This window comes from Mesoplodon mirus (assembly GCF_964341445.2).
Source record: "Mesoplodon mirus genome assembly, chromosome: 9".
Taxonomy (NCBI): Eukaryota; Metazoa; Chordata; class Mammalia; order Artiodactyla; family Ziphiidae; genus Mesoplodon; species Mesoplodon mirus.
This window is the reverse complement of record NC_138985.1, coordinates 71,193,992-71,216,985: the sequence shown is the minus strand read 5'-3', so window position 1 is coordinate 71,216,985 and position 22,994 is coordinate 71,193,992. Positions and strand designations below refer to the sequence as shown.

At 38.6% G+C, this 22,994-nt stretch overlaps 1 protein-coding gene across 1 annotated transcript in view; it reads right to left on the bottom strand.

Annotated features, from left to right (window-relative positions):
* AVL9 (AVL9 cell migration associated) overlaps window positions 1-22,994 on the bottom strand; it is a 63,365-nt gene that overhangs the window by 11,763 nt on the left and 28,608 nt on the right. The window contains exons 9-12 of the mRNA XM_082632887.1: window positions 19,655-19,724; window positions 11,434-11,972; window positions 2,897-3,031; window positions 1,055-1,274 (exon numbers count right to left, since the gene is read on the bottom strand). Coding sequence (XP_082489013.1) covers window positions 1,055-1,274; window positions 2,897-3,031; window positions 11,434-11,972; window positions 19,655-19,724 — 964 coding nt within the window. The remainder of the gene's footprint in view (window positions 1-1,054; window positions 1,275-2,896; window positions 3,032-11,433; window positions 11,973-19,654; window positions 19,725-22,994) is intronic.

Here is a 22,994-nt window from a genome sequence, read left to right as displayed (position 1 = left end):
AGGATTTAATATTGGGGTCTCAGCTGCTACAACTATAGAAGAGGCAGACATTAAAAAAAAAAATCCCATTAGCAAATAAGGAGTCGCTCCGTTAGCTTTCCTAACGAATGAAGAATATGCCCGAAGCCTGGGTTTAGAACTATATATATTATGTGAAGAACTAACCTGGGAGGTGGCAGTAGTGAGGTTGATTTAAAAATCTACTAACACAACAATGTGAAGGTACTTAATGTCACCGTGGAACGATACACTCATAAATGGTTACGATGGTAAATTTTAGGTTATGTGGATTCCACTACATTTTTTTAAAAAGCAACTGCGAAATAGTTGGATAATTGAAAAGAAGGAAAAACAAAAGCTCTATACTCTTTTAACACCTCCACCACCAGAGGTACTGAATATATGCCAAGTGTCCAGGGTGGGTAGGTGTCCATGGTGTGAGAGTTCATTGCAGAGCTTCATTTTCTCCTTGTATATATTCTTTTCCATGGGGAATGAGATAATTTTAACTCAGCAGTGATTCTATGTTTGCCTGTTCCATTTTAACCACTTAATAGGGATAACATTTCTCAGAATGGGGGATAAATTTGAAGGTCTAATCACTCAGAATGTGATTTTCAATGATTTCTATTTTTTATATTTCTCTTTTCACCCATTATACATCTTAACATGTAAGCAGTGTTTATAAATAGCACTCAAATACTGATATATCCTTCCATATGGTGGAATACTAAGGGGCCATGTAAAAAGTGATGAAGAGCTGCATTTACTCTCTTGATAATACGTTTATGTTTCTATTATAAAGAAAAACTAAGTTATAAAAAACATGAAAAATGGGATCCATGTTTGTAAAAGGACTACCACAAATACCACAAAACTAAAATCCAAAACACAGGCTTAGAAAAAGGTCTAGAAGGATATAAAGTACTCAAAATGCAAAGAGTGATTAAGTCTGTATAAGGGAGTGACAGGTAATTTTTCATAAACTTGTTTCTTACGCAATTCAAAACATCGTAAGAGTTACAAAATGAGAAAGAGGCTGTGAGCTCCTTACCTAACTGCAGCGTGGCAGCCAGCAGTGCATGGATGTAGACTGCAAACTGGGCTCGAATCCATTCGTCACCTCCCTCCCAGCCCGTGCCATCCAGGAAGACATCATCCCGGTTCTCGGTCACATGCCTCACTAGGTAATCTGCGAACCTTAGGTCTGCAGTGGTTGGGTTAAGCAGCTTCCTGAGTTCTGGATCATGGATCTGGATCAGAGCTTCTTCTACCTAGAGGGTACCCAGGTATAAGTCAGAGTCTGGGCATTCACGCAGATATCCATGCCACACTTTAAAGAGTAACTACTGGGAAGTTGGAGCTGGAAATAAAAAATATGAATAACAGCATTCTCAAAAGGTGAGCCTAAGAAAGAGACAGGTTTTTTACACTGAAGGTTTTTTTCTTTCACTATTTTAAAAATGCTCATTTTCTGTTCTTAGAAAATATATGCATAAATATTTAATCTTGAATTATAAAAGTAATTCACGTTGACTAAATATTTTGGAAAATATAGAAATGTATAGTTAAAATCACCTTTATCATACAAACAGAAATGAATACAATTAAATATAGTTCCTAAAAATTTTTCCTTTGATTGCACAGACACTTTGGAATATTTTTATTATGTAATACTTGATACAGAAAGAAATATATGTAACTTACAGGTTAGTTTTAAAGTATAATAATAAAACAAATACTCATGAGCTTGCCAACCAACTGCACAGCTAGAATGTAACCAATAATGTTGAGAAAACTCTGTGGTCCTCCCATCTGTATCCTCCTGCCTTGGAAAGTATATGTATTTTTCTCCCTCAAAATTGGGATACATATAGCTTTGAATCCCAGATGTTTCATTTATTGTATTATAAACGTTTTCCCAGGAAGCACATTCTGGTTCTTTCTGTTAGAAACTACAAAAACCTTAGGGTGGCCGAAATCACCCTCAAGCATTTGTAAAAATTATTTTAATTGTAAAATTGAACAAATTATTTAAATTTCTTATATATTAATAAGATGTCAAATATTTATCTCTAATTCCTTCCTCTTGATATCGGGGCATATTAAACAAGCTAGAAGTATTTAAAATATTTATACGATAAACACATTTTAATTGTGAGACTGTAGTAGGACCAGATTGCCTAGGTAGGAATCCTGGCTCATCCAGTTAGTAGCTGTCTGATCCCTCTGTTCCTTAGCTTCTGCAGGTGTAATACAGACAGTAACAATGCCTATTTCAAAGGTTGTTATGAAAACCAGACCAGTTCATATACCTAAGGCACTTAGGATGCCTGGCAAAGGAAGCAGCTATTACCACGATTAGTATTATTACTATGCCCCAAATTCCAATTAAGAAAGAAGGAATCAGAAAGAGAAAAACAAATACCATATACTAACACATATATATGGAATCTAAAGAAAAAAAAAGATTCTGAAGAACCTAGGGGCAGGACAGGAATAAAGACACAGACGTAGAGAATGGACTTGAGGACATGGGGAGGGGGAAGGGTAAGCTGGGACGAAGTGGGAGAGTGGCATGGACATATATACACAACCAAGTGTAAAACAGACAGCTAGTGGGAAGCAGGTGCATAGCACAGGGAAATCAGCTCGGTGTTTTGTGATCACCTAGAGGGGTGGGATAGGGAGGGTGGGAGGGAGGGAGATGCAAGAGGGAGGAGAAATGGGGATATATGTATACATAAAGCTGATTCACTTTGTTGTACAGCAGAAACTAACACACCATTGTGGAGCAATTATACTCCAATAAAGATGTTAAAAAAAAAAGAAAAACAAAAAGAAAGAAGGAAAACAGACCAGCGGTGTCAAGGACCCACACTCATATTTAACCTACTTCCACAATGGCATCACTGAGGTGTTTCTGTTGTCGAAAAAGGATGTTAGTAGCTCCAGCAACAAATCCTCGAATGGTGACATCAGAGAGAAGATGATGTTGCTGCAATGCCATATAAGGCAAACACAGATATCCCTGAATTACAAGAGTAATGGAAAATATTAGAAAAGTAATGGAACAGCCAAGCCTCTCCTCAAGCCTAGAGAGCTAACAGTAGGAAAAAAAAACGCCCCATCTTTCCCCAGCCCCACACCATTCCTAACACAGCTGATCTCGGACTCAATACAATAATATTCCAATAATAACAACCATAGGTCCTGACTGTATTAAGGCCAGTTAATTGCTAAGCTTCCCCATGAATGGTCAATCTTGGCAAAGTGGTCTACCATGAAGGCTGTCTTACTTGACCACTTTGTTCCTCAGTTCAACTTAAAAGCCTCCACTGTAACTAACAAACCGAATTTTTTTTCATTTAGGAAATGAAGTATTAAGCCCATTAAAAAGTATGTTGTTTAGTAGAAAGCTGTTTGTAAAATTTTAAAACACATGCATTTGCACATAACCAGCAAAGTATTATTACAAGAATAGCAAACACTGCATAGCAATTATTTTACTGTCCTATTGTTTAAAATTATGCAACAGTAGTTCAAGACACTTGCCACTAAATGTTTAAAGCACAAATGACAGTGGCAGTAGTGTATTTAATTACTTTCCATTTGAATTGCATTTGAAAATACCATTGCCCTGAAAATTATACTTTAACCACCAAGCCACAGCAGGGAGTTAAGTGCACAGAAAGCAGCCTATATCCTGAAAATGAAGGTGTTAGCACTGGAGTGATGCACTGAAGGAGGAGATGGAATTTCTGCTGAAAGATTCTATATCAAGATAGATTTCCAACTAGTGGCACAATTTGCATGTGAAGGCAGGAGGGAGGACTTGCTGAAACCCTGAATCTGTTTCAATCAAGTTTGATGACAGTTTTATTCATTTATTTTTTATTCTCACCTTCTTTTTTTAAGAAACACTGACTATAGTTATCTGGATAGTGTCTTGTTTCCCTCACGAGACGAATTTCTCGGAGGGCAGGAGACACCCCTTCTGCTACTGCGTGTCCTTCCGTGCATGTACCATCTGCCTTGTACCTCACAGCTGGTTGTTACATACTTAACATGAAAGAAGACTTCCAAAAGTTGGAATATATGTCTAGAAACCTGGTTTTATTCTTCTTCTTGACAGTGTCTTCCTCTGCTCTATAAAACTAATAGAAGCCGCAAAAAAAAATCTATGTCTATGCATTAGACATATTCAGTATACAGTGCCTCTCAACCCACACCCTCTTTTTTTTTTTTCTTGCGGTACGCGGGCCTCTCACTGCTGCGGCCTCTCCCGTTGCGGAGCACAGGCTCCGGACACGCAGGCTCAGCGGCCATGGCTCACGGGCCCAGCCGCTCCACAGCATGCGGGATCCTCCCGGACCGGGGCACGAACCCGTGTCCCCTGCATCGGCAGGCAGACTCTCAACCACTGCGCCACCAGGGAAGCCCCACACCCTCTTGTGACTAAAGGTGGAAAGGACCCCTGGTCCTTAGGCCAAATCACTCAAACAGCTGGTGCAAGGCTCACAGGTCATGCTTTACTTTGTGTGCTATGTATTAAAAACAACAGGCTCCCCGCTCCCCAACTACCTGTTTCTAAACATAAATACTACAAATTGAATGCTCTTTCAAACTTGATATGGACCCCAGAATACCCTACTCCCCCAACTAGGCCTGAGAATCCTTCTTGATAAAGGCACTCTCAGAACTGCCAATTTTTACAAAGATTGATTTAACTGCTCATAGTATTGCATTTCATAATTGATTCTGTTAGAGAAGAAAAGTCTACCGTCAACAGTGGAATTCTTGGCTAAGTCTATAACAGCATGAAAACTAAGAATGTGTTTTTTTTAAAAAAAGGCAATAGTTCAAAGCTTTTTAAAAATATGAAAAAAAATTCCCTAAAATATTATACATACATATATTCTTTGACCCAGCATTTTACTTCTTGTACTTATCCTACAGATACACCTGTTCATGTGTGAGATTTGTAAAAAGTTATTTATTGCAGCATTGCTTATCACTGCAAAAGACAGGAACCCTAACTATTCATGAACAGGGCAATGAATAAATGTTCTTCTATATGATGGAACGCACTGCAGCAAGTGATGAAGTTCATCCCCAAGGAATATTTTGCTTAAAAAAAAGAAAAAAAGATAAGGTTGGTTGCCCCTGGAGAGAGCAACTGAATAGCAGGGGATGGAATGAGAGAGACTTTTTATTATAGATGCTTTGGAACCTTTTGAATATTGAACCATGTAAAAGTATTACATATTTATAAAGTTATTTTAAATAGTAGATCAAAATGGCCTTAAAATTTTGCCATCATTACTTTTAACGACGGTCAATTTAGCCTAAATCTTTTAAAGGTCTTCAGTGTCTGGTGGCAGCAAGAGCCTGGGTACTTTCACATAGAGCAGCCTCTACACCCAAACTCACCATGGCTTTCCACTTTTCTAGGATGCTTTAACTTCCACAATTGGAGCTGCCATATATAACGGTTAAAAAAAAAAACTGAAGAGATATTTGCACACATATGTTCACAGCCGCACTACTCAAAATAGCCAAAATGTAGAAGCAACCCATATGTCCATCGATGGATAAATGGATAAAGAAAATGTGGTATATACGTACAATGGAATATTATTCAGCCTTGAGGAGGAAGGAGATCCTATCATATGCTACAACATGGATGAACCTTGAGGACATTATGTTAACTGAAAGAGGAAAGTCACAAAAAGATAAATGCTGTATTATGATTCCACTTACGTAAGCTATTTTAAAGTAGTCAAGTTCATGGAAACAATGATGGGTGCCAAGGGCTGGGGTGAGGGGAGAATGGGGAGTTGTGGCTTAAAGGTTATAGAGTTTCAGTTTTGCAAGATGAGAAAGTTCTAGACATCTGTAGTACAACCATGAGAATACACTTAACACCACTGAATTGTGCACTAAAAAATGGTAGAGATGGGCTTCCCTGGTGGCGCAGTGGTTGAGAATCTGTCTGCTAAGGCAGGGGACACGGGTTTGAGCCCTGATCTGGGAAGATCCCACATGTCGTGGAGCAACTAGGCCCGTAAACCACAACTACTGAGCCTGCGCGTCTGGAGCCTGTGCTCTGCAACAAGAGAGGCTGCGATAGTGAGAGACCTGCGCACCGCGATGAAGAGTGGCCCCCGCTTGCCACAGAGAAAGCCCTCACACAGAAATGAAGACCCAACACGGCCAAAAATAAATAAATTAACTAATTTAAAAAAAATGGTAGAGATGGGGCTTCCCTCGTGGCGCAGTGGTTAAGAATCTGCCAGCCAATGCAGGGGACACGGGTTCAAGCCCTAGTCTGGGAAAATCCCACATGCTGCAAAGCAACTAAGCCCGTGCACCACAACTACTAAAGCCTGAGCTCTAGAGCCTGTGAGCCACAACTACTGAGCCCACGTGCCACAACTACTGAAGCCCGTGTCCCTAGAGCCCATGCTCCACAACAAGAGAAGCCACCGCAATGAGAAGCCCACGCACCGCAACAAAGAATAGCCCCCGCTTGCCGCAACTAGAGAAAGCCCGCGCACAACAACAAAGACCTAACGCAGCCAAAAATAAAGAAAAAAATAAAAATAAAAATTTAAAAAATGGTAAAGATAAATCTTATGTTTTTTTTTAAACCACAATTAAAACTAAAAAACAAATAACATCAAAAAACACACCTCAGCTTGGTAAATCTGGCAAACCTGTTGTGAGCTGATCTGCTAGAGAGCTGCAAAAGTACAGTGCCTTCTCCACTGCGACTTGGGAAGGGCTACAATGCCATCAGGACCAACTGCCATTTTCTCATCTCTCCTCTGTTCAGGGATGATAAGCATGTTCATGAACTGGAAGCCTCCATACTGCAGGGATGTCAGTTCTCTCCAAAATTTTATCTAGCGTTTAAAGGTAATCTCTCAAAATCTCAACCTGTGTGACTGAGAACTTAAGCTGATCATAAAATTAATGTGGAAATGCAAAGGGCTAAGAAACTCTCGAAGAACAATAGCAAGAGGGGAATCTCTGCCTGACTCAACATACATGGTAATTAACACAGTGCAGGACTGACACAGGGATAGACAGATACACCAATGAAACAACAAAAAACACAGAGACAGACTCCCTTTCTCAACCATACACAAAAATTAATTCCAGGTAGATAAAACCCAAAATGTGAAAGTCAAAACTACAAAGCTTTAAGTCCCACAAATCAGTGACAACAAGGGAAACAACCCAGAAGCTTTGAACAATTACTACACAAAGGGAAATCCAAATGGTTAAGAAGAACATGAAAAGATGCTCAACCTCAACAGTGACTACTGAAAAAAAATTACAAACTAAGAGCCAGAAGATACTATCAGATTGGCTAAGTATTAGGAAGTTTGACAATAACAAGTGTTGGTAAGAATGTGAAACAATGGGAACTCTTAACCACTGCTATGGGAATGGAAACTGTCACGACCACTTTAGAAAACAGTTTGGAATTATTCTAGTAAAGCTAACATACCCATTCCCTGTAATCCAGTATTCCCACTTCTAGGTACTGAATCCTAAAGAAATGCTTGCATGTATACAGCCAAGATTTCCGAATAAGAATTTCATAGAAGCATTATTTGTAGTAGCCAGAAATTTAAAACAATGTAAATGTCCATCCACAGAATTCGTAAGCTGCAAAATAGCCAAAAACAGAAAACTACAGAGGAATAATAATACACAACTTCAGGCAAAATTACGGATGAAACTAAAAACAATGTTGAGAGGAAAAAAAAACAGTATAGTGCCACTTAAATAAAACTAAAACACATGCATCCATTACTTTTTAGCTAGTCACAAGTTATCTGTAGGTTCCCTAAATTTGAATATGATACTCTGTAAGCAAGCAAACCAAATATAAACTCAGAAGCAATACATAAAGCAGTTTAATACATGTAGCAGAAAAAAATTTTGGCTTCCAACTACATATACTTTTAATTCTTTCATATATTTGTTTTACTAAAACAGTTGCAAACTGTGGGCTTCCCTGGTGGTGCAGTGGTTAAGAATCCTCCTGCCAATGCAGGGGACACGGGTTTGAGCCCTGGTCCGGGAAGACCCCACATGCCAGAGAGCAACTAAGCCCGTGTGCCACAACTACTGAGCCTGCACTCCAGAGCCCGTGAGCCACAACTACTGAGCCCACGCACCTAGACCCCGAGCTTCTCAACAAGAGAAGCCACTGCAATGAGAAGCCCGCGCACCACAACAAAAAGTAGCCCCCGCTCGCCACAAATAGAGAAACTCCATGTGTGGCAACGAAGACCCAACACAGCCAAAAATAAATAAATAATATATTTTTAAAGATGCTTTTTAACCTAGTTCTTCTGTACAAGGATTTTTAACATCTTCAAGAGAAAAAAAAAAAGCCTAAAGGCAATTCACTTTTAAGTATATTCCATATTTGAAAGCTACTGACATGAAAGAATCAGCGATTGTATGTGAAACTGCGATTAAGCAAGTTAGATTTGAATCATTACACAATAAAACATAAAACCAAAAAAAAGTTTAATTTACCATAATGATGGTGGTAAGCCCATCATATATTCAGTACTTGTATAATGGACACAAAAAGAATATTCTGCCGAACAGTTTATTAACAGCACACAGAACACATTAACATTGCTTTAATTCGGCAACCTGGCAGACAAAAACAAAATCCCTCCCTCTTGATATCTCCACAGTGATAAAAATTAGAGTGGGTGGGTGAAGCAGCAAAGTAAGGGCTCCAAAAAGTATAGGCAGTCATGACACTCACATATGAATTCAGAAAACCCACAATTTGTGTCCATTGAGTATACTCAGTAGTTTGAGAGCCCTGAGCTTTCTCCCCAGGCTCCTGAATCCCAGTTTTAAGAAAATGTGCATTAGTTCAATCATGAAATCAATTAAGATAATTTCAGCATCCCCTATCAGGTCACAAAATGAACAAAGACAGCATTTTCTGTTAACTATTCAGCAACACTAACTTGGGGCAAGTACTTATTTGTAAAACTGAATAAACCCAGAAAGAATTTATCATCTAGTGGAAATACATGTTCAAGTCAATACTATCCATTTTCTTTTACTTCAGGCATAAAGGAAGGTACTTCGAGAAAACATAAAACATTGCTCTAGTTACTGGACAGATGTATCTGTCTTTCATGGTAGATTCCAAGACCATGGTTGCAAGAATTTAGAACCTAATACGAGCCTAGCACATAGGAAGGCAATAAATACTTTTTGACTAAAAAATGAAACGGGGGACTTCCCTGGTGGCACAGTGGTTAAGAATCCGCTTGCCTATACAGGGGACACTGGTTCGATCCCTGGTCCGAGAAGATCCCACACAGCGTGGAACAACTAAGCCCGTCTGCCACAACTACTGAAGGCCGCACGCTTAGAGCCTGTGCTCCGCAGCAAGAGAACCCACTGCAATGAGAAACTCATGCACCACAATGAAGCAGCTCATGCAGCTCAATAACAAAAAACAAAAACAACAAAAAAACAAACAACCCAATCCAAAAATGGGCAGAAGACCTAAATAGACATTTCTCCACAGAAGATATACAGACTGCCAACAAACACATGAAAGGATGCTCAACATCTTTACTCATTAGAGAAATGCAAATCAAAACTACAATGAGATATCATCTCACACCAGTCAGAATGGCCATCATCAAAAAATCTAGAAACAATAAATGCTGGAGAGGGTGTGGAAAAAAAGGAACACTCTTGCACTGCTGGTGGGAATGTGAATTGGTACAGCCACTATGGAGAACGGTATGGAGGTTCCTTAAAAAACTACAAATAGAACTACCATATGACCCAGCAATCCCACTACTGGGCATATACCCTGAGAAAACCATAATTCAAAAAGAGACATGTACCAAAATGTTCATAGCAGCCCTATTTACAATAGCCCGGAGATGGAAACAACCTAAGTGTCCATCATCGGATGAATGGGTAAAGAAGATGTGGCACATATATACAATGGAATATTACTCAGCCATAAAAAGAAATGAAATTGAGCTATTTGTAATGAGGTGGATGGACCTAGAGTCTGTCATACAGAGTGAAGTAAGTCAGAAAGAGAAAGACAAATACTCTATGCTGACACATATATATGGAATTTAAGAAAAAAAAATGTCATGAAGAACCTAGGGGTAAGACAGGAATAAAGACACAGACCTACTAGAGAATGGACTTGAGGATATGGGGAGGGGGAAGGGTAAGCTGTGACAAAGCGAAAGAGAGGCATGGACATATATACACTACCAAACGTAAGGTAGATAGCTAGTGGGAAACAGCCGCATAGCACAGGGAGATCAGCTCAGTGCTTTGTGACCGCCTGGAGGGGTGGGATAGGGAGGGTGGGAGGGAGACGCAAAAGGGAGGGGATATGGGAACATATGTATATGTATAACTGATTAAATTTGTTATAAAGCAAAAAATAAAAAAAATTAAAAATTAAAAAAAAAAAAGAGAGAGCAGCTAGTGTATCAGTTAGTTTTTGCTGCATAACAAACACACCCAGATAAGTGGCTTAAAATGGCAACCATTTATTTGCTTACAGTTCTGTAGGTTAGTGATTTGGTTTAGTTCAGCCAGGAAGGCTTGTAAAAAAAAAAAAAAAAAAAAAAGAACAGCCCCTGCTCGCTGCAACTAGAGGAAGCCTGCGCACATTAGTGAAAACCCAATGCAGCCATAAATAAATAAATAAGTTAATAAAATTTATTTAAAAACAAAAATGGCATTTTTTTCTTCTGTTCCATTTTGAAAAATAATTCACGAACGGCAATAAAATAAGGAGTTTCTCCTGAGTAGAATGAAAAAATCAAAAAAACCCAAATGTCGCTTCCAGAATCCTAAAATATTCCTGACATTAAGAAATGATATCCTAGGACATAAGATACTGGCTTAAAGATTCAATTAGATTTACTATGTTGTGTTTAAGTTAAATCATAAATATATTTTGAATGTTTTTTCATAAAAAGATTAAAAAATAGTTTTTAGGGCAAGTTAACCAAAACACTATATTATATCTATGAGGGGTACTAATATTTAAGGTAGCCATCTAAGCTTAAAATTTTGTTCTTACAAAATTGTAGCTTTGGGAATTATCAAATTTTAATATACATTCATTTAATGTAATCAAGACTGCCTCCTCCCCCACCAAAGATAAACCTGAATAATTAAAAACAGACCAAATACAGTGGTTGGTGACCTCAAAATCCCCTGAATTAATTCTCTATAGCCTTACACTATGGTCACAGATGCCACAGCACTGTGTATTTTACAGTCAAAGAAAAAATTTTCAGACTGAAAATGTGTTTAACACTAAAAGTTAAATTCTAAAAGGATTTTGTTATATCCTTAAGGGCCTTAATAAAGCATTTTAAACCTTACCTTTGTGAAGATGGCCAGGGGCATGCCATACTGGTCCTCTTCCAAACCGGAAATTAGCCCTGGTATCAGGACTACCTGGCCTGTGTTAGCTTGAGGTTGTACAGTAATCGGAGGACTGTCTGAGGGCAAAGAGTCCTTTGGAAATGAGTTTGTCTGTTCTGATCCCACCTGTTCTCTTTCTTTCAAGGAGGAGTCCTCTAAGACACTAGGATCCAAGGTCTCCCAGTCACTTTCTGAAGACTCTGGAGATGGGCGAGAAGGAGGTTTCAAATATTGATTGTTGTCATTGGGTTCCTGTCCTTCACTGTTGTCATCAACTACCTGGAACAAGGGTTCTTCAGTCTTGATGGCAGCGTATCTTCCATAGTTCCTCATCATGATTTTCTCGACAGTTTCCAGGTTGGTATTTGAAATGTCAGGAGCAGGCATAGAAACAAATTCATCTTCAGGGGGATTACTTTCTTGAAGCCCAACATCTTCAGACATACTCTTTCGGGGTCTATATTGAGAACTATCACTGAGACCATGTTCAATCATGCCTAAAACATACAATATTGGTGAATAGTTTGGCTTATAATAAGGTAAAGGAAGAACAAGAGTTGTATATTCTGTTTTAAATAGTGGAACTCCCTTGAGGTAAGTCAGAAAGAGACATACAAATATTGTATATTAACGCATATATGTGGAATCTAGAAAAATGGTACAGATGAACTGGTTTGCAAGTCAGAAATAGAGACACAGATGTAGACAACAAATGTATGGACACCAAAGGGGGAATGTGGGACGTGGGGGTGGTGGTGGGATGAATTGGAAGATTGGGATTGACATGTATACACTAATATGTACAAAGTAGATAACTAATAAGAACCTGCTGTATAAAAAAATAAATGAAATAAAAAAATATAATCAAAATAGTGGAACTCTCCTATAAAAATTTTAATAAGCTATGTTTGTACAAATTTCAATGAGAAAAAAGAGAACAGAGAGCAGAAGCAAGAAGAACAAGAGCAAGAAGCAAGGAAGGACACTGCAGCCTGTGGAACAAAAACTACATTCACAGGAAGAAGGACAAGATGAAAAGGCAGAGGGCTAAGTACCAGATGAAGGAACAAAATAAAACCCCAGAAAAACAACTACATGAAGTGGAGATAGGCAACTTTCCAGAAAAAGAATTCAGAATGATGATAGTGAAGATGATCCAGGACCTCAGAAAAAGAATAGAGGCAAAGATTGAGAAGATGCAAGAAATGTGTAACAAAGACCTAGAAGAATTAAGGAGCAAACAAACAGAGATGAACAATACAATAACTGAAATGAAAACTACACTAGAAGGAATCAATAGCAGAATAACTGAGGTAGAAGAACGGATAAATGACCTGGAAGACAGAATGGTGGAATTCACTGCTGTGGAAGAGAATAAAGAAAAAAGAATGAAAAGAAATGAAGACAGTCTAAGAGACCTCTGGGACAACATTAAACGCAATAACATTCGCATAATACAGGTCCCAGAAGGAGAAAAGAGAGAGAAAGGACCCGAAAAATTAATTGAAGAGATTATAGTCGAAAACTTCCCTAACATGGGAAAGGAAATAGCCACCCAAGTCCAGGAAGCACAGAGAGTCCTAGGCAGGATAGACACAGGGAGAAACACACTGAGACACATAGTAATCAAGTTGACAAAAATTAAAGGCAAAGAAAAATTATTAAAAGCAACAAGGGAAAAACGACAAATAGCATACAAGGGAATTTGCGTAAGATTAACAGCTGATTTCTCAACAGAAACTCTACAAGCCAGAATTGAGTGGCACTACATATTTAAAGTGTTGAAAGGGAAGAACCTACAACCAAGATTACTCTACCTGGCAAGGATCTCATTCAGATTCAATGGAGTAATCAAAAGCTTTACAGACAAGCAAAAGCTAAGAGATTTCAGCACCACCAAACCAGCTCAACAACAAACGCTAAAGGAACTTCTCTAAGTGGAAAACACAAGAGAAGAAAAGGACTTACAGAAACAAACCCAAAACAATTAAGAATATGGTCATAGGAACATACATATCGATAATTACCTTAAATGTGAATGGATTAAAAGCCCCAACCAAATGACAAAGCCTCGCTGAATGGATACAAAAACAAGACCCATATATATAATGTCTACAAGAGACCCACTTCAGACTTAGGGACACATACAGACTGAAAGTGAGGGGATGGAAAAAGATATTCCATGCAAATGGAAATCAAAAGAAAGCTGGAGTAGCAATACTCATATCAGATGAAATAAACTTTAAAATAAAGAATGTTACAAGAGACAAGGAAGGACACTACATGAAGATCAAGGGATCAATCCAAGAAGAAGATAGAACAATTATAAATATATATGCACCCAACATAGGAGCACCTCAATACATAAGGCAACTGCTAACAGCTATAAAAGAGGAAATCGACAGTAACACAATCATAGTGGGGGACTTTAACACCTCACTTACACCAATGAACAGATCATCCAGACAGAAAATTAATAAGGAAACACAAGCTTTAAATGACACAGTAGACCAGATAGATTTGATATTAATAGGACATTCCATCCAAAAACAGCAGATTACACTTTCTTCTCAAGTGCGCACGGAACATTCTCCAGGATAGATCACATCTTGGGTCACAAGTCAAGCCTCAGTAAAGAAAACTGAAATCATATCAAGCATCTTTTCTGACCACAATGCTATGAGATCAGAAATCAATTACAGGGAAACAAACATAAAAAACACAAACACATGAAGGCTAAACTATACGTTACTAAATAACCCAGAGATCACTGAAGAAATCAAAGAGGAAATCAAAAAATACCTAGAGACACATGACAATGAAAACACAACGATCCAAAACCCATGGGATGCAGCAAAAGCAGTTCTAGGGCTTCCCTGGTGGCGCAGTGGTGGAGAGTCCGCCTGCCGATGCAGGGGACACGGGTTCGTGCCCTGGTCCGGGAAGATCCCGCATGCCGCGGAGCGGCTGGGCCCGTGAGCCATGGCCGCTGAGCCTGTGCGTCCGGAGCCTGTGCTCCGCAACGGGAGAGGCCACAACAGTGAGAGGCCCGCGTACCGCAAAAAAAAAAAAAAAAAAAAAAAAAAAAGCAGTTCTAAGAGGGAAGTTTATAGCTATACAATCTTACCTCAAGAAACAAGAAACATCTCAAATAAACAATCTAAACTTACACCTAAAGGAACTAGAGAAAGAAGAACAAACAAAACCCAAAGTTAGCAGAAGGAAAGAAATCATAAAGACCAGAGCAGAAATAAATGAAATAGAAACAAAGAAAACAATGGCAAAGAGCAATAAATCTAAAAGTTGGTTCTTTGAGAAGATAAACAAAATTGATAAACCATTAGCCAGACTCATCAAGAAAAACAGGGAGAGGACTCAAATCAATAAAATCAAAAATGAAAAAGGAGATGTTACAATAGACACTGCAGAAATACAAAGCATCCTAAGAGACTACTACAAGCAACTCTATGCCAATAAAATGGACAACCTGGAAGAAATGGACAAATTCTTAGAAAGGTATAACCTTCCAAGACTGAACCAGGAAGAAATAGAAAATATGAACAGACCAAGCAGAAGTAATGAAATTGAAACTGTGATTAAAAATCTTCTGACTTGGGCTTCCCTGGTAGCTCAGTGGTTGAGAGTCCACCAGCCGATGCAGGGGACACGGCTTCATTCCCCAGTCCGGGAAGATCCCACATGCTGCGGAGCGGCTGGGCCCGTGAGCCATGGCCGCTGAGCCTGTGCTCCGTAACAGAAGAGGCCACAACAGTGAAAGGCCCACGTACAGAAAAAAAAAAAAAAAAAAAAAACTTCCAACTAACACAAGTCCAGGATCAGATGGCTTCACAGGTGAATTCTATCAAACATTTAGAGAAGAGCTAACACCCATCCTTCTCAAACTCTTCCAAAAAACTGCAGAGGGGGCTTCCCTGGTGGCGCAGTGGTTGAGAGTCTGCCTGCCGATGCAGGGGACGCGGGTTCATGCCTCAGTCTAGGAAGATCCCACATGCCGCGGAGCGGCTAGGCCCATGAGCCATGGCCCCTGAGCCTAAGCGTCCAGAGCCTGTGGTCTGCAATGGGAGAGGCCAGAACAGTGAGAGGCCCGTGTACCGCAAAAAAAAAAAAAAAAACACTGCAGAGGAAGGAACACTCCCAAACTCATTCTACGAGGCCACCATCACCCTGATACAAAAACCAGACAAAGATACTACAAAAAAAGAAAATTACAGACCAATATCACTGATGAATATAGATGCAGAAATCCTCAACAAAATACTAGCAAACAGAACCCAACAACAAATTAAAAGGATGTTAAATGACCAACACCCCAATGATCGAGTGGGATTTACCCCAGGGATGCAAGGATTCTTCAATATATGCAAATCAATCAATGTGATACACCACATTAACAAGTTGAAGAATAAAACCCATATGATCATCTCAATAGATGCAGAAAAAGCTTTTGACAAAATTCAACACCCATTTGTGATAAAAACTCTCCAGAAAGTGGGCATAGAGGGAACCTACCTCAACATAATAAAGGCCATATACGACAAACCCACAGCAAACATTACTCTCAATGGTGAGAAACTGACAACATTTCCTCTAAGATCAGGAACAAGACAAGGATGTCCACTCTCGCCACTATTATTCAACATAGTTTTAGAAGTCCTAGCCACGGCAATCAGAGAAAAAAAGAAATAAAAGGAATCCAAATTGGAAAAGAAGAAGTAAAACTGTCACTGTTTGCAGATGACACGATACTATACATAGAGAATCCTAAAGATGCCACCAGTAAACTCAGAGAGCTAATCAATGAATTTGTTAAAGTTGCAGGATACAAAATTAATGCACAGAAATCTCTTGCATTCCTATACACTAATGATGAAAAATCTGAAAGAGAAATTATGGAAATACTCCCATTTACCATTGCAACAAAAAGAATAAAATACCTAGGAATAAACCTACCTAGGAGAAAAAAGACTTGTATGCAGAAAAGTGTAAGACACTGATGAAAGAAATTAAAGATGATACAAACAGAGAGATATACCATGTTCTTGGATTGGAAGAATCAACATTGTGAAATTGACTCTACCACCCAAAGCAATCTACAGATTCAATGCAATCCCTATCAAATTACCAATGGCATTTTTAACAGAACTGGAAAAAAAAATCTTAAAATTTGTATGGAGACACAAGACCCCCAATAGCCAAAGCAGTCTTGAGGGGAAAAAAACGGAGCTGGAGGAATCAGACTCCCTGACTTCAGACTGTACTACAAAGCTACAGTAATCAAGACAATATGGTACTGGCACATAAACAGAAATATAGATCAATGGAACAGTATAGAAAGCCCAGAGATAAAGCCACGCACCTACAGTCAACTAATCTATGACAAACGAGGCAAGGATATACAATGGAGAAAAGACAGTCTCTTCAATAAGTGGTTCCGGGAAAACTGTACAGCTACATGTAAAAGAATGAAATTAGAACACTCCCTAACACCATACACAAAAATAAACTCAAAATGGATTAGAGACCTAAATGTAAGACTGGCCACTGTAAAACTCAGAGGAAAACATAGGAAGAACACTCTTTGACATAAATCACAGCAAGATCTTTTTTTGATCCACCTCCTAGAGTAATGGAAATAAAAACGAAAATAAACAAATGGGACCTAATGAAACTTCAAAGCTTTTGCACAGCAAAGGAAACTACAAACAGACGAAAAGACAACCCTCAGAGTGGGAGAAAATATTTGCAAACAAATCAATGGACAAAGGATTAATCTCCAAATTATATAAATAGCTCATGTAGCTCAATATTAAAAATACAAACATCCCAATCCAAAAATGGGCAGAAGACCTAAATAGACATTTCTCCAAAGAAGACACAGATGGCCAAGAAGCACATGAAAAGCTGCTCAACATCACTATTAGAGAAATGCAAATCAAAAGTACTATGAGGTATCACCTCACACCAGTTAGCATGGGCATCGTCAGAAAAACTACAAACAACAAATGCTGGAGAGGGTGTGGAGAAAAGGGAACCCTCTTGCACTGTTGGTGGGAATGTAAATTGATACAGCCATTATGGAGAACAGTATGGAGGTTCCTTAGAAAATTAAAAATAGAATTACCATATGACCCAGCAATCCCACTCCTGGGCATATATCCAGAGAAAACCATAATTCAAAAAGACACATGCACCCCAATGTTCACTGCAGCACTATTTACAATAGCCAGGTCATGGAAGCAACCTAAATGCCCATCGACAGACAAATGGATAAAGAAGATGTGGTACATATATACAATGGAATATTACTCAGCCATAAAAAGGAACAAAACTGGGTCATTTGTAGAGACGTGTGTGGATCTAGAGACTGTCATACAGAGTAAAGTAAGTCAGAAGGAGAAAAACAAATATGTATATTAACACATATATGTGGAACCTAGAAAAATGGTACAGATGAACCAGTTTGCTGGGCAGAAATAGAGACACAGATGTAGACAACAAATGTATGGACATCAAGGGGGGAAAGCAGTGGGGAGTGGGGTGGTGGTGGTGTGATGAACTGGGAGATTGGGATTGACATGTATACACTGATGTATATCTAATTGATGTCTAATAATAACCTGCTGTATAAAAAAATAAATTAAAAAAAAAAACGAGAGAGAAAAGAAAATCTCAGACAAAAGAGAAACCTATGGCCAAAGTGAAAATGTCAGGGAACTAGATTCCACATGCCACAGCTAATAGATTCCCTCATGTTGCTTCCCTGGTGGTGCAGTGGTTAAGAATCTGCCTGCCAATGCAGGGGACACAGGTTCGAGCTCTGGTCCGGGAAGATTCCACATGCCATGGAGCAACTAAGCCTGTGCGCCACAACTACTGAGCCTGCGCTCTAGAACCCGTGAGCCACAACTACTGAAGCCTGTGTACCTAGAGACTGTGCTCTGCAGCAAGAGAAGCCACCACAATGAGAAGCCCATGCACCACAATGAAGAGTAGCCCCACTCGCCGCAAGTAGAGAAAGCCCGTGTGCAGCAACGAAGACCCAACACAGCCAAAAATAAAATAAATTAAAAATAATTAATTAGTTAAAGAAAAAAAAAAGATTACCCCATGTCTCAACTAAAAGATCCCGTGTGCCGCAACGAAGATCCAACGTGCTGCAACTAAGACCCAGTGCAGCCGAATAAGTAAATAAATATTTTTTTAAAAAATAAAAAATAAATAAACTTCTGGAGAAAAGAAAAATAGAATGTTAACCATAACAACTTTTTCCTTGAAAATTTTTATCATTCAAAGGTCCAGGGACTTCCCTGGTGGAGCAGTGGTTAAGAATCCGCCTGCCAATGCAGGGGACATGGGGTTGAGCTCTGGTCAAGGAACATCCCACATGCCGTGGGGCAACTAAGCCCATGTGCCACAACTACTGAGCCTGCGCTCCAGAGCCTGCGAGCCACAACTATTGAGCCCATGTGCCACAACTATGAAGCCCGCATGCATAGAGCCCATGGTCTACAATAAGAGAAGCCACTGGAATGAGATGCCTGCGCACCACAGCAAAGAGTAACCTCTGCTCACCACAACTAGAGAAAGCCTGTGGGTAGTAACGAAGACCCAATGCAGCCAGAAATAAATAAGTATAGTAACGAAGACCCAATGCAGCCAAAAATAAATAAGTATACATACTAATATGTATAAAATAGATAACTAATAAGAACCTGCTGTATAAAAAATAAAATAAAATTCAAAAAAATAAAAATAAATTAATACTAAAAAAAAAAAAGTCCAGGACAGGGCTTCCTTGTTGGTACAGTGGTTAAGAATCCGCCTGCTAATGCAGGGGACACGGGTTCAAGCCCTGGTCCAGAAAGATCCACCATGCCACTGAGCAACTAAGCCCGGCGCCACAACTACTGAGCCCATGTGCCACAACTTCTGAAGCTCGCACACCTAGAGCCGTGCTCTGCAACAAGAGAAGCCACCGCAATGATAAGTCCACGCACTGCAATGAAGAGTAGCCCCCACTTGCCGCAACTAAGGAAAGCTCACGTGCAGCAACAAAGAAAGATCCAGTGCAGCCAAAAATAAACAAATAAATTAATTTTTTGAAAAAAGGTCCAGGACAAATTAAAAGAAGGAAGAGTAGAAACTGCTACGCTCTTACCTGGAAAAAGGGATAACACCGTCATCAGGGCACCCACCAATTTATTCACTGGAGAAATATAAAAGAGAACCTGAAATGGAGTCAATCAAAATTAAATCAGAAAATCCATGAGTCCACAGTGATACTTTAAAACAAGAAAAAAGAAAAGAAGAGAGAGGGGAAAACTCTTCTTTACAGAAGTATAACAGCTAATACATACAGAATTTATGATAGAATCAGAAAATCACCAAGCATCTATCATGGTTCAGGTAAAAATTACTAATGGATGTTAAAACTATTGTGAAAGGTTGTTGGGCAACAGGATATCCACATACCTTCAAATTTATCAACCCACAGTTTACCTATTAATTGCAAAGAGAAAAAACAAGTACCTAATTTAAAGAAACCTGGCAACCACCACCTGAATCAGATCATCAAATTTCACATTGCCAATAATAATACAAACAGTTACGGGGCTCCTGATGTGATGCCCCAAGAAGGACACACCACCACCTGTATTCTTGCCAAAAAAGTTTAATCTGAAACTAGTGGCAACAATCAGACAAATCTAATATTATAATGCAACTAATCTGGATTCTTAAAAAAAAAAAAAATTAAAAGGCCAATGTCATAAAAACAAGAGAAACAAAAAAAAAGCGAGGTGGTGGCACTGTTTGAGATTAAAGAAAGCTAACGATGCAATAAATGATCCTTGGTCTCCAGATTAAGAAAAGCAACCAGCTTATAGGACATTATTATGACATCTGGGGAAATATGAAAATGGACTGTACATTAGATAGCATTTATTATATCAGTGTTAAATTTCTTGAATGTGAAAATAATATTTTGTCTATGTAGGAATGTACCCTTATTCTTAAGAAATATATCCAGGGCCTGTTAGGAATTGGGCTGCACAGCAGGAAGTGAGTGGCCAGCGAGCAAGGAAAGCTTCATATGCCGCTCCTCATCTCTCCCCATCGCTCGCATTACTGCCTGAACCATCCCCCTGCCCCGCCTCAGATTCATGGAAATACCATCTTCCATGAAACTCGTCCCTGGTGCCAAAAAGGTTGGGGACTGCTGTCCTAAAGTAGTTAGGGGTGAAGAACCATGGTGTCTACAAATTAGTTTAAATTATTATGATTCAGGGAGAAAAATGAACACATATAAAACAATGTAATGTTTATGAGTTAACAACTCATAAACACAGATGAAGGGTATAAAAGTGTTCATTATATATTACTCTATCAACTTTCCTATAGGTTTGACATTTTTCAGAATAAAAATTGAGAAAAATTAATCTGGAACAGGGTTCAGTTAGATACTGCACTAAAACTAATGCTGGTGATAATTAAATTAGAGGAAAAAAACAAGCATATAGTTGCTCAGGTGAGAGTTTTTTCTTTTTTTAAACAATTAAATCATTTAGTGGCACTAAGTGATATCCAGTAAAGCATAACACCCACAATCTCCTGTGCTCTCCTTACACATTGCTTATTTGAGCACTTTGCAAGTACAGAGAAACCAAGACTGCATTAAAAGATGTCCTTACTTTATGAAATCAATATAAAAAGTGTGTACCTGTGATTTGCCACATTAAATAAAGTCTACTTGATCATAAATGCCACTACATGTGGTTAGGCTAAATATTATTTTGCAAAATTTTGTTTCAGATACATGTATCCACATGTGCTCTAGGTTGCAATGAAAAACATTTTTTATTATGGGTTGCAATAAAAAGTTTGAAACTTACAACTCAACAACAAAAAAACAAACCTGATTAAAAACGGGCAAAGGATTTGGATACACATTTCTACAAGGAAGATATGCAAGTGGCCAAAAAGCACATGAAAAGGTGCTCAACATAACTAATCATTAGGAAAATGCAAATCAAACCCAGGAGATATCACCTCATACCTATTAGGGATGGCTACTACCAAAAAACCTGAAAATAACAAGTATTGGAGAGGATGTGGATAAATTGGAACACTTATGCACTGTTGGTAGGAATGTAAAATGATGTAGCTACTGTGGAAAAGATGGCAGTTCCTCAAAAAATTAAAAATAGAACTACCATGTGATCCAGCAATACCACTTCTGGGTATACACTCCAAAAAACTGAAAGCAAGGTCTTGAAGAGACATACATAGACCCATGTTCACAGCAGCATTATTCATGACAGCCAAAATGTGGTATGTACATACATGGAATATTATTCATCCTTAAAAAGGGAGGAAATTCGGACATCTGTTGTACATGGATGAACCTTGAGGACACTATGCTAAGTGAAATAAGCCAGTCACAAAAAGAAACACTTATGATTTCATTTATATGAGGAACCTAGAGTAGCCCAATTCATAGACAGAAAGTAGAATGGTGGTTGCCAGCAGGTGGGAGAAAGGGAGAACGAGGAGTTAGTGTTTAATGGGTACAGAGTTTGAGTTTTGTACACTGAAGAGTTTTAAAGATGGATGATAATAGTACAACAGGAACATACTTAACACCATGAAACGGTACACTTAAAAACAGTTAAGATGGTTAATTATATGTTATGTGTATTTTACAAGTATAAACTTTTTTTAAAGGTTGAAACACTGTACTAGTACGTGTTAGTTTCATTCACTTTTTTAAAATTTACTTTCTTTCTGTTTGAAGAAAGAATACATATTCATCCAGAAAGCTAGAATACAGAAAAGTGTACTTCCTTCTTAAAAATATAGCCGATATTCTCACCAAACTGTTGCTGTCTTTCCTCCTACTCTTTTCAATTAATATATATTTAATTATAAATTGGAATCATGGGCTTGATATGTAGCTGGGCAAACTTTTTTCACTTAACATGCCATGAAACATCTTTACAACAATAAAAAAAAAAAACACCCAGAATCTTTTTTGTCGTTTGGAAATTATATACAAAATAAATCAATACTTACTTAGTCACTGATAATTCATTATTAAAAATGACTCAAAGAATCTCTTAGATAGAGCTTTGCATCAACTAAGATTAATTCTGGAAATTAAACCTCTAAGAGGACAATTACTGGGCCAAATGGATAAACAGTTTTATGGAAACAAAATATACTGGATATTGTGAATGGCTGACTCTCCAACATCCATTCCACCCTACTTTACTGAGCACAGTAATACAGTGTATACAACTGGCCACAGATCCAGGGATGGCTCCTGATTACTCTAAACCAGGGGTCAGCAAAGTTTTCTATAGAGAGTCAGATAGTAAGCATTTTTCATTTGTGGGCCATTTGGTCTCTGTCCCAACTACTCAACTCTCCCACTGTAATGCAAAAGCAGCCACAAACAATAAGGAAAAGAATGCCTGTAACTATGTTCCAATAAAACTTTA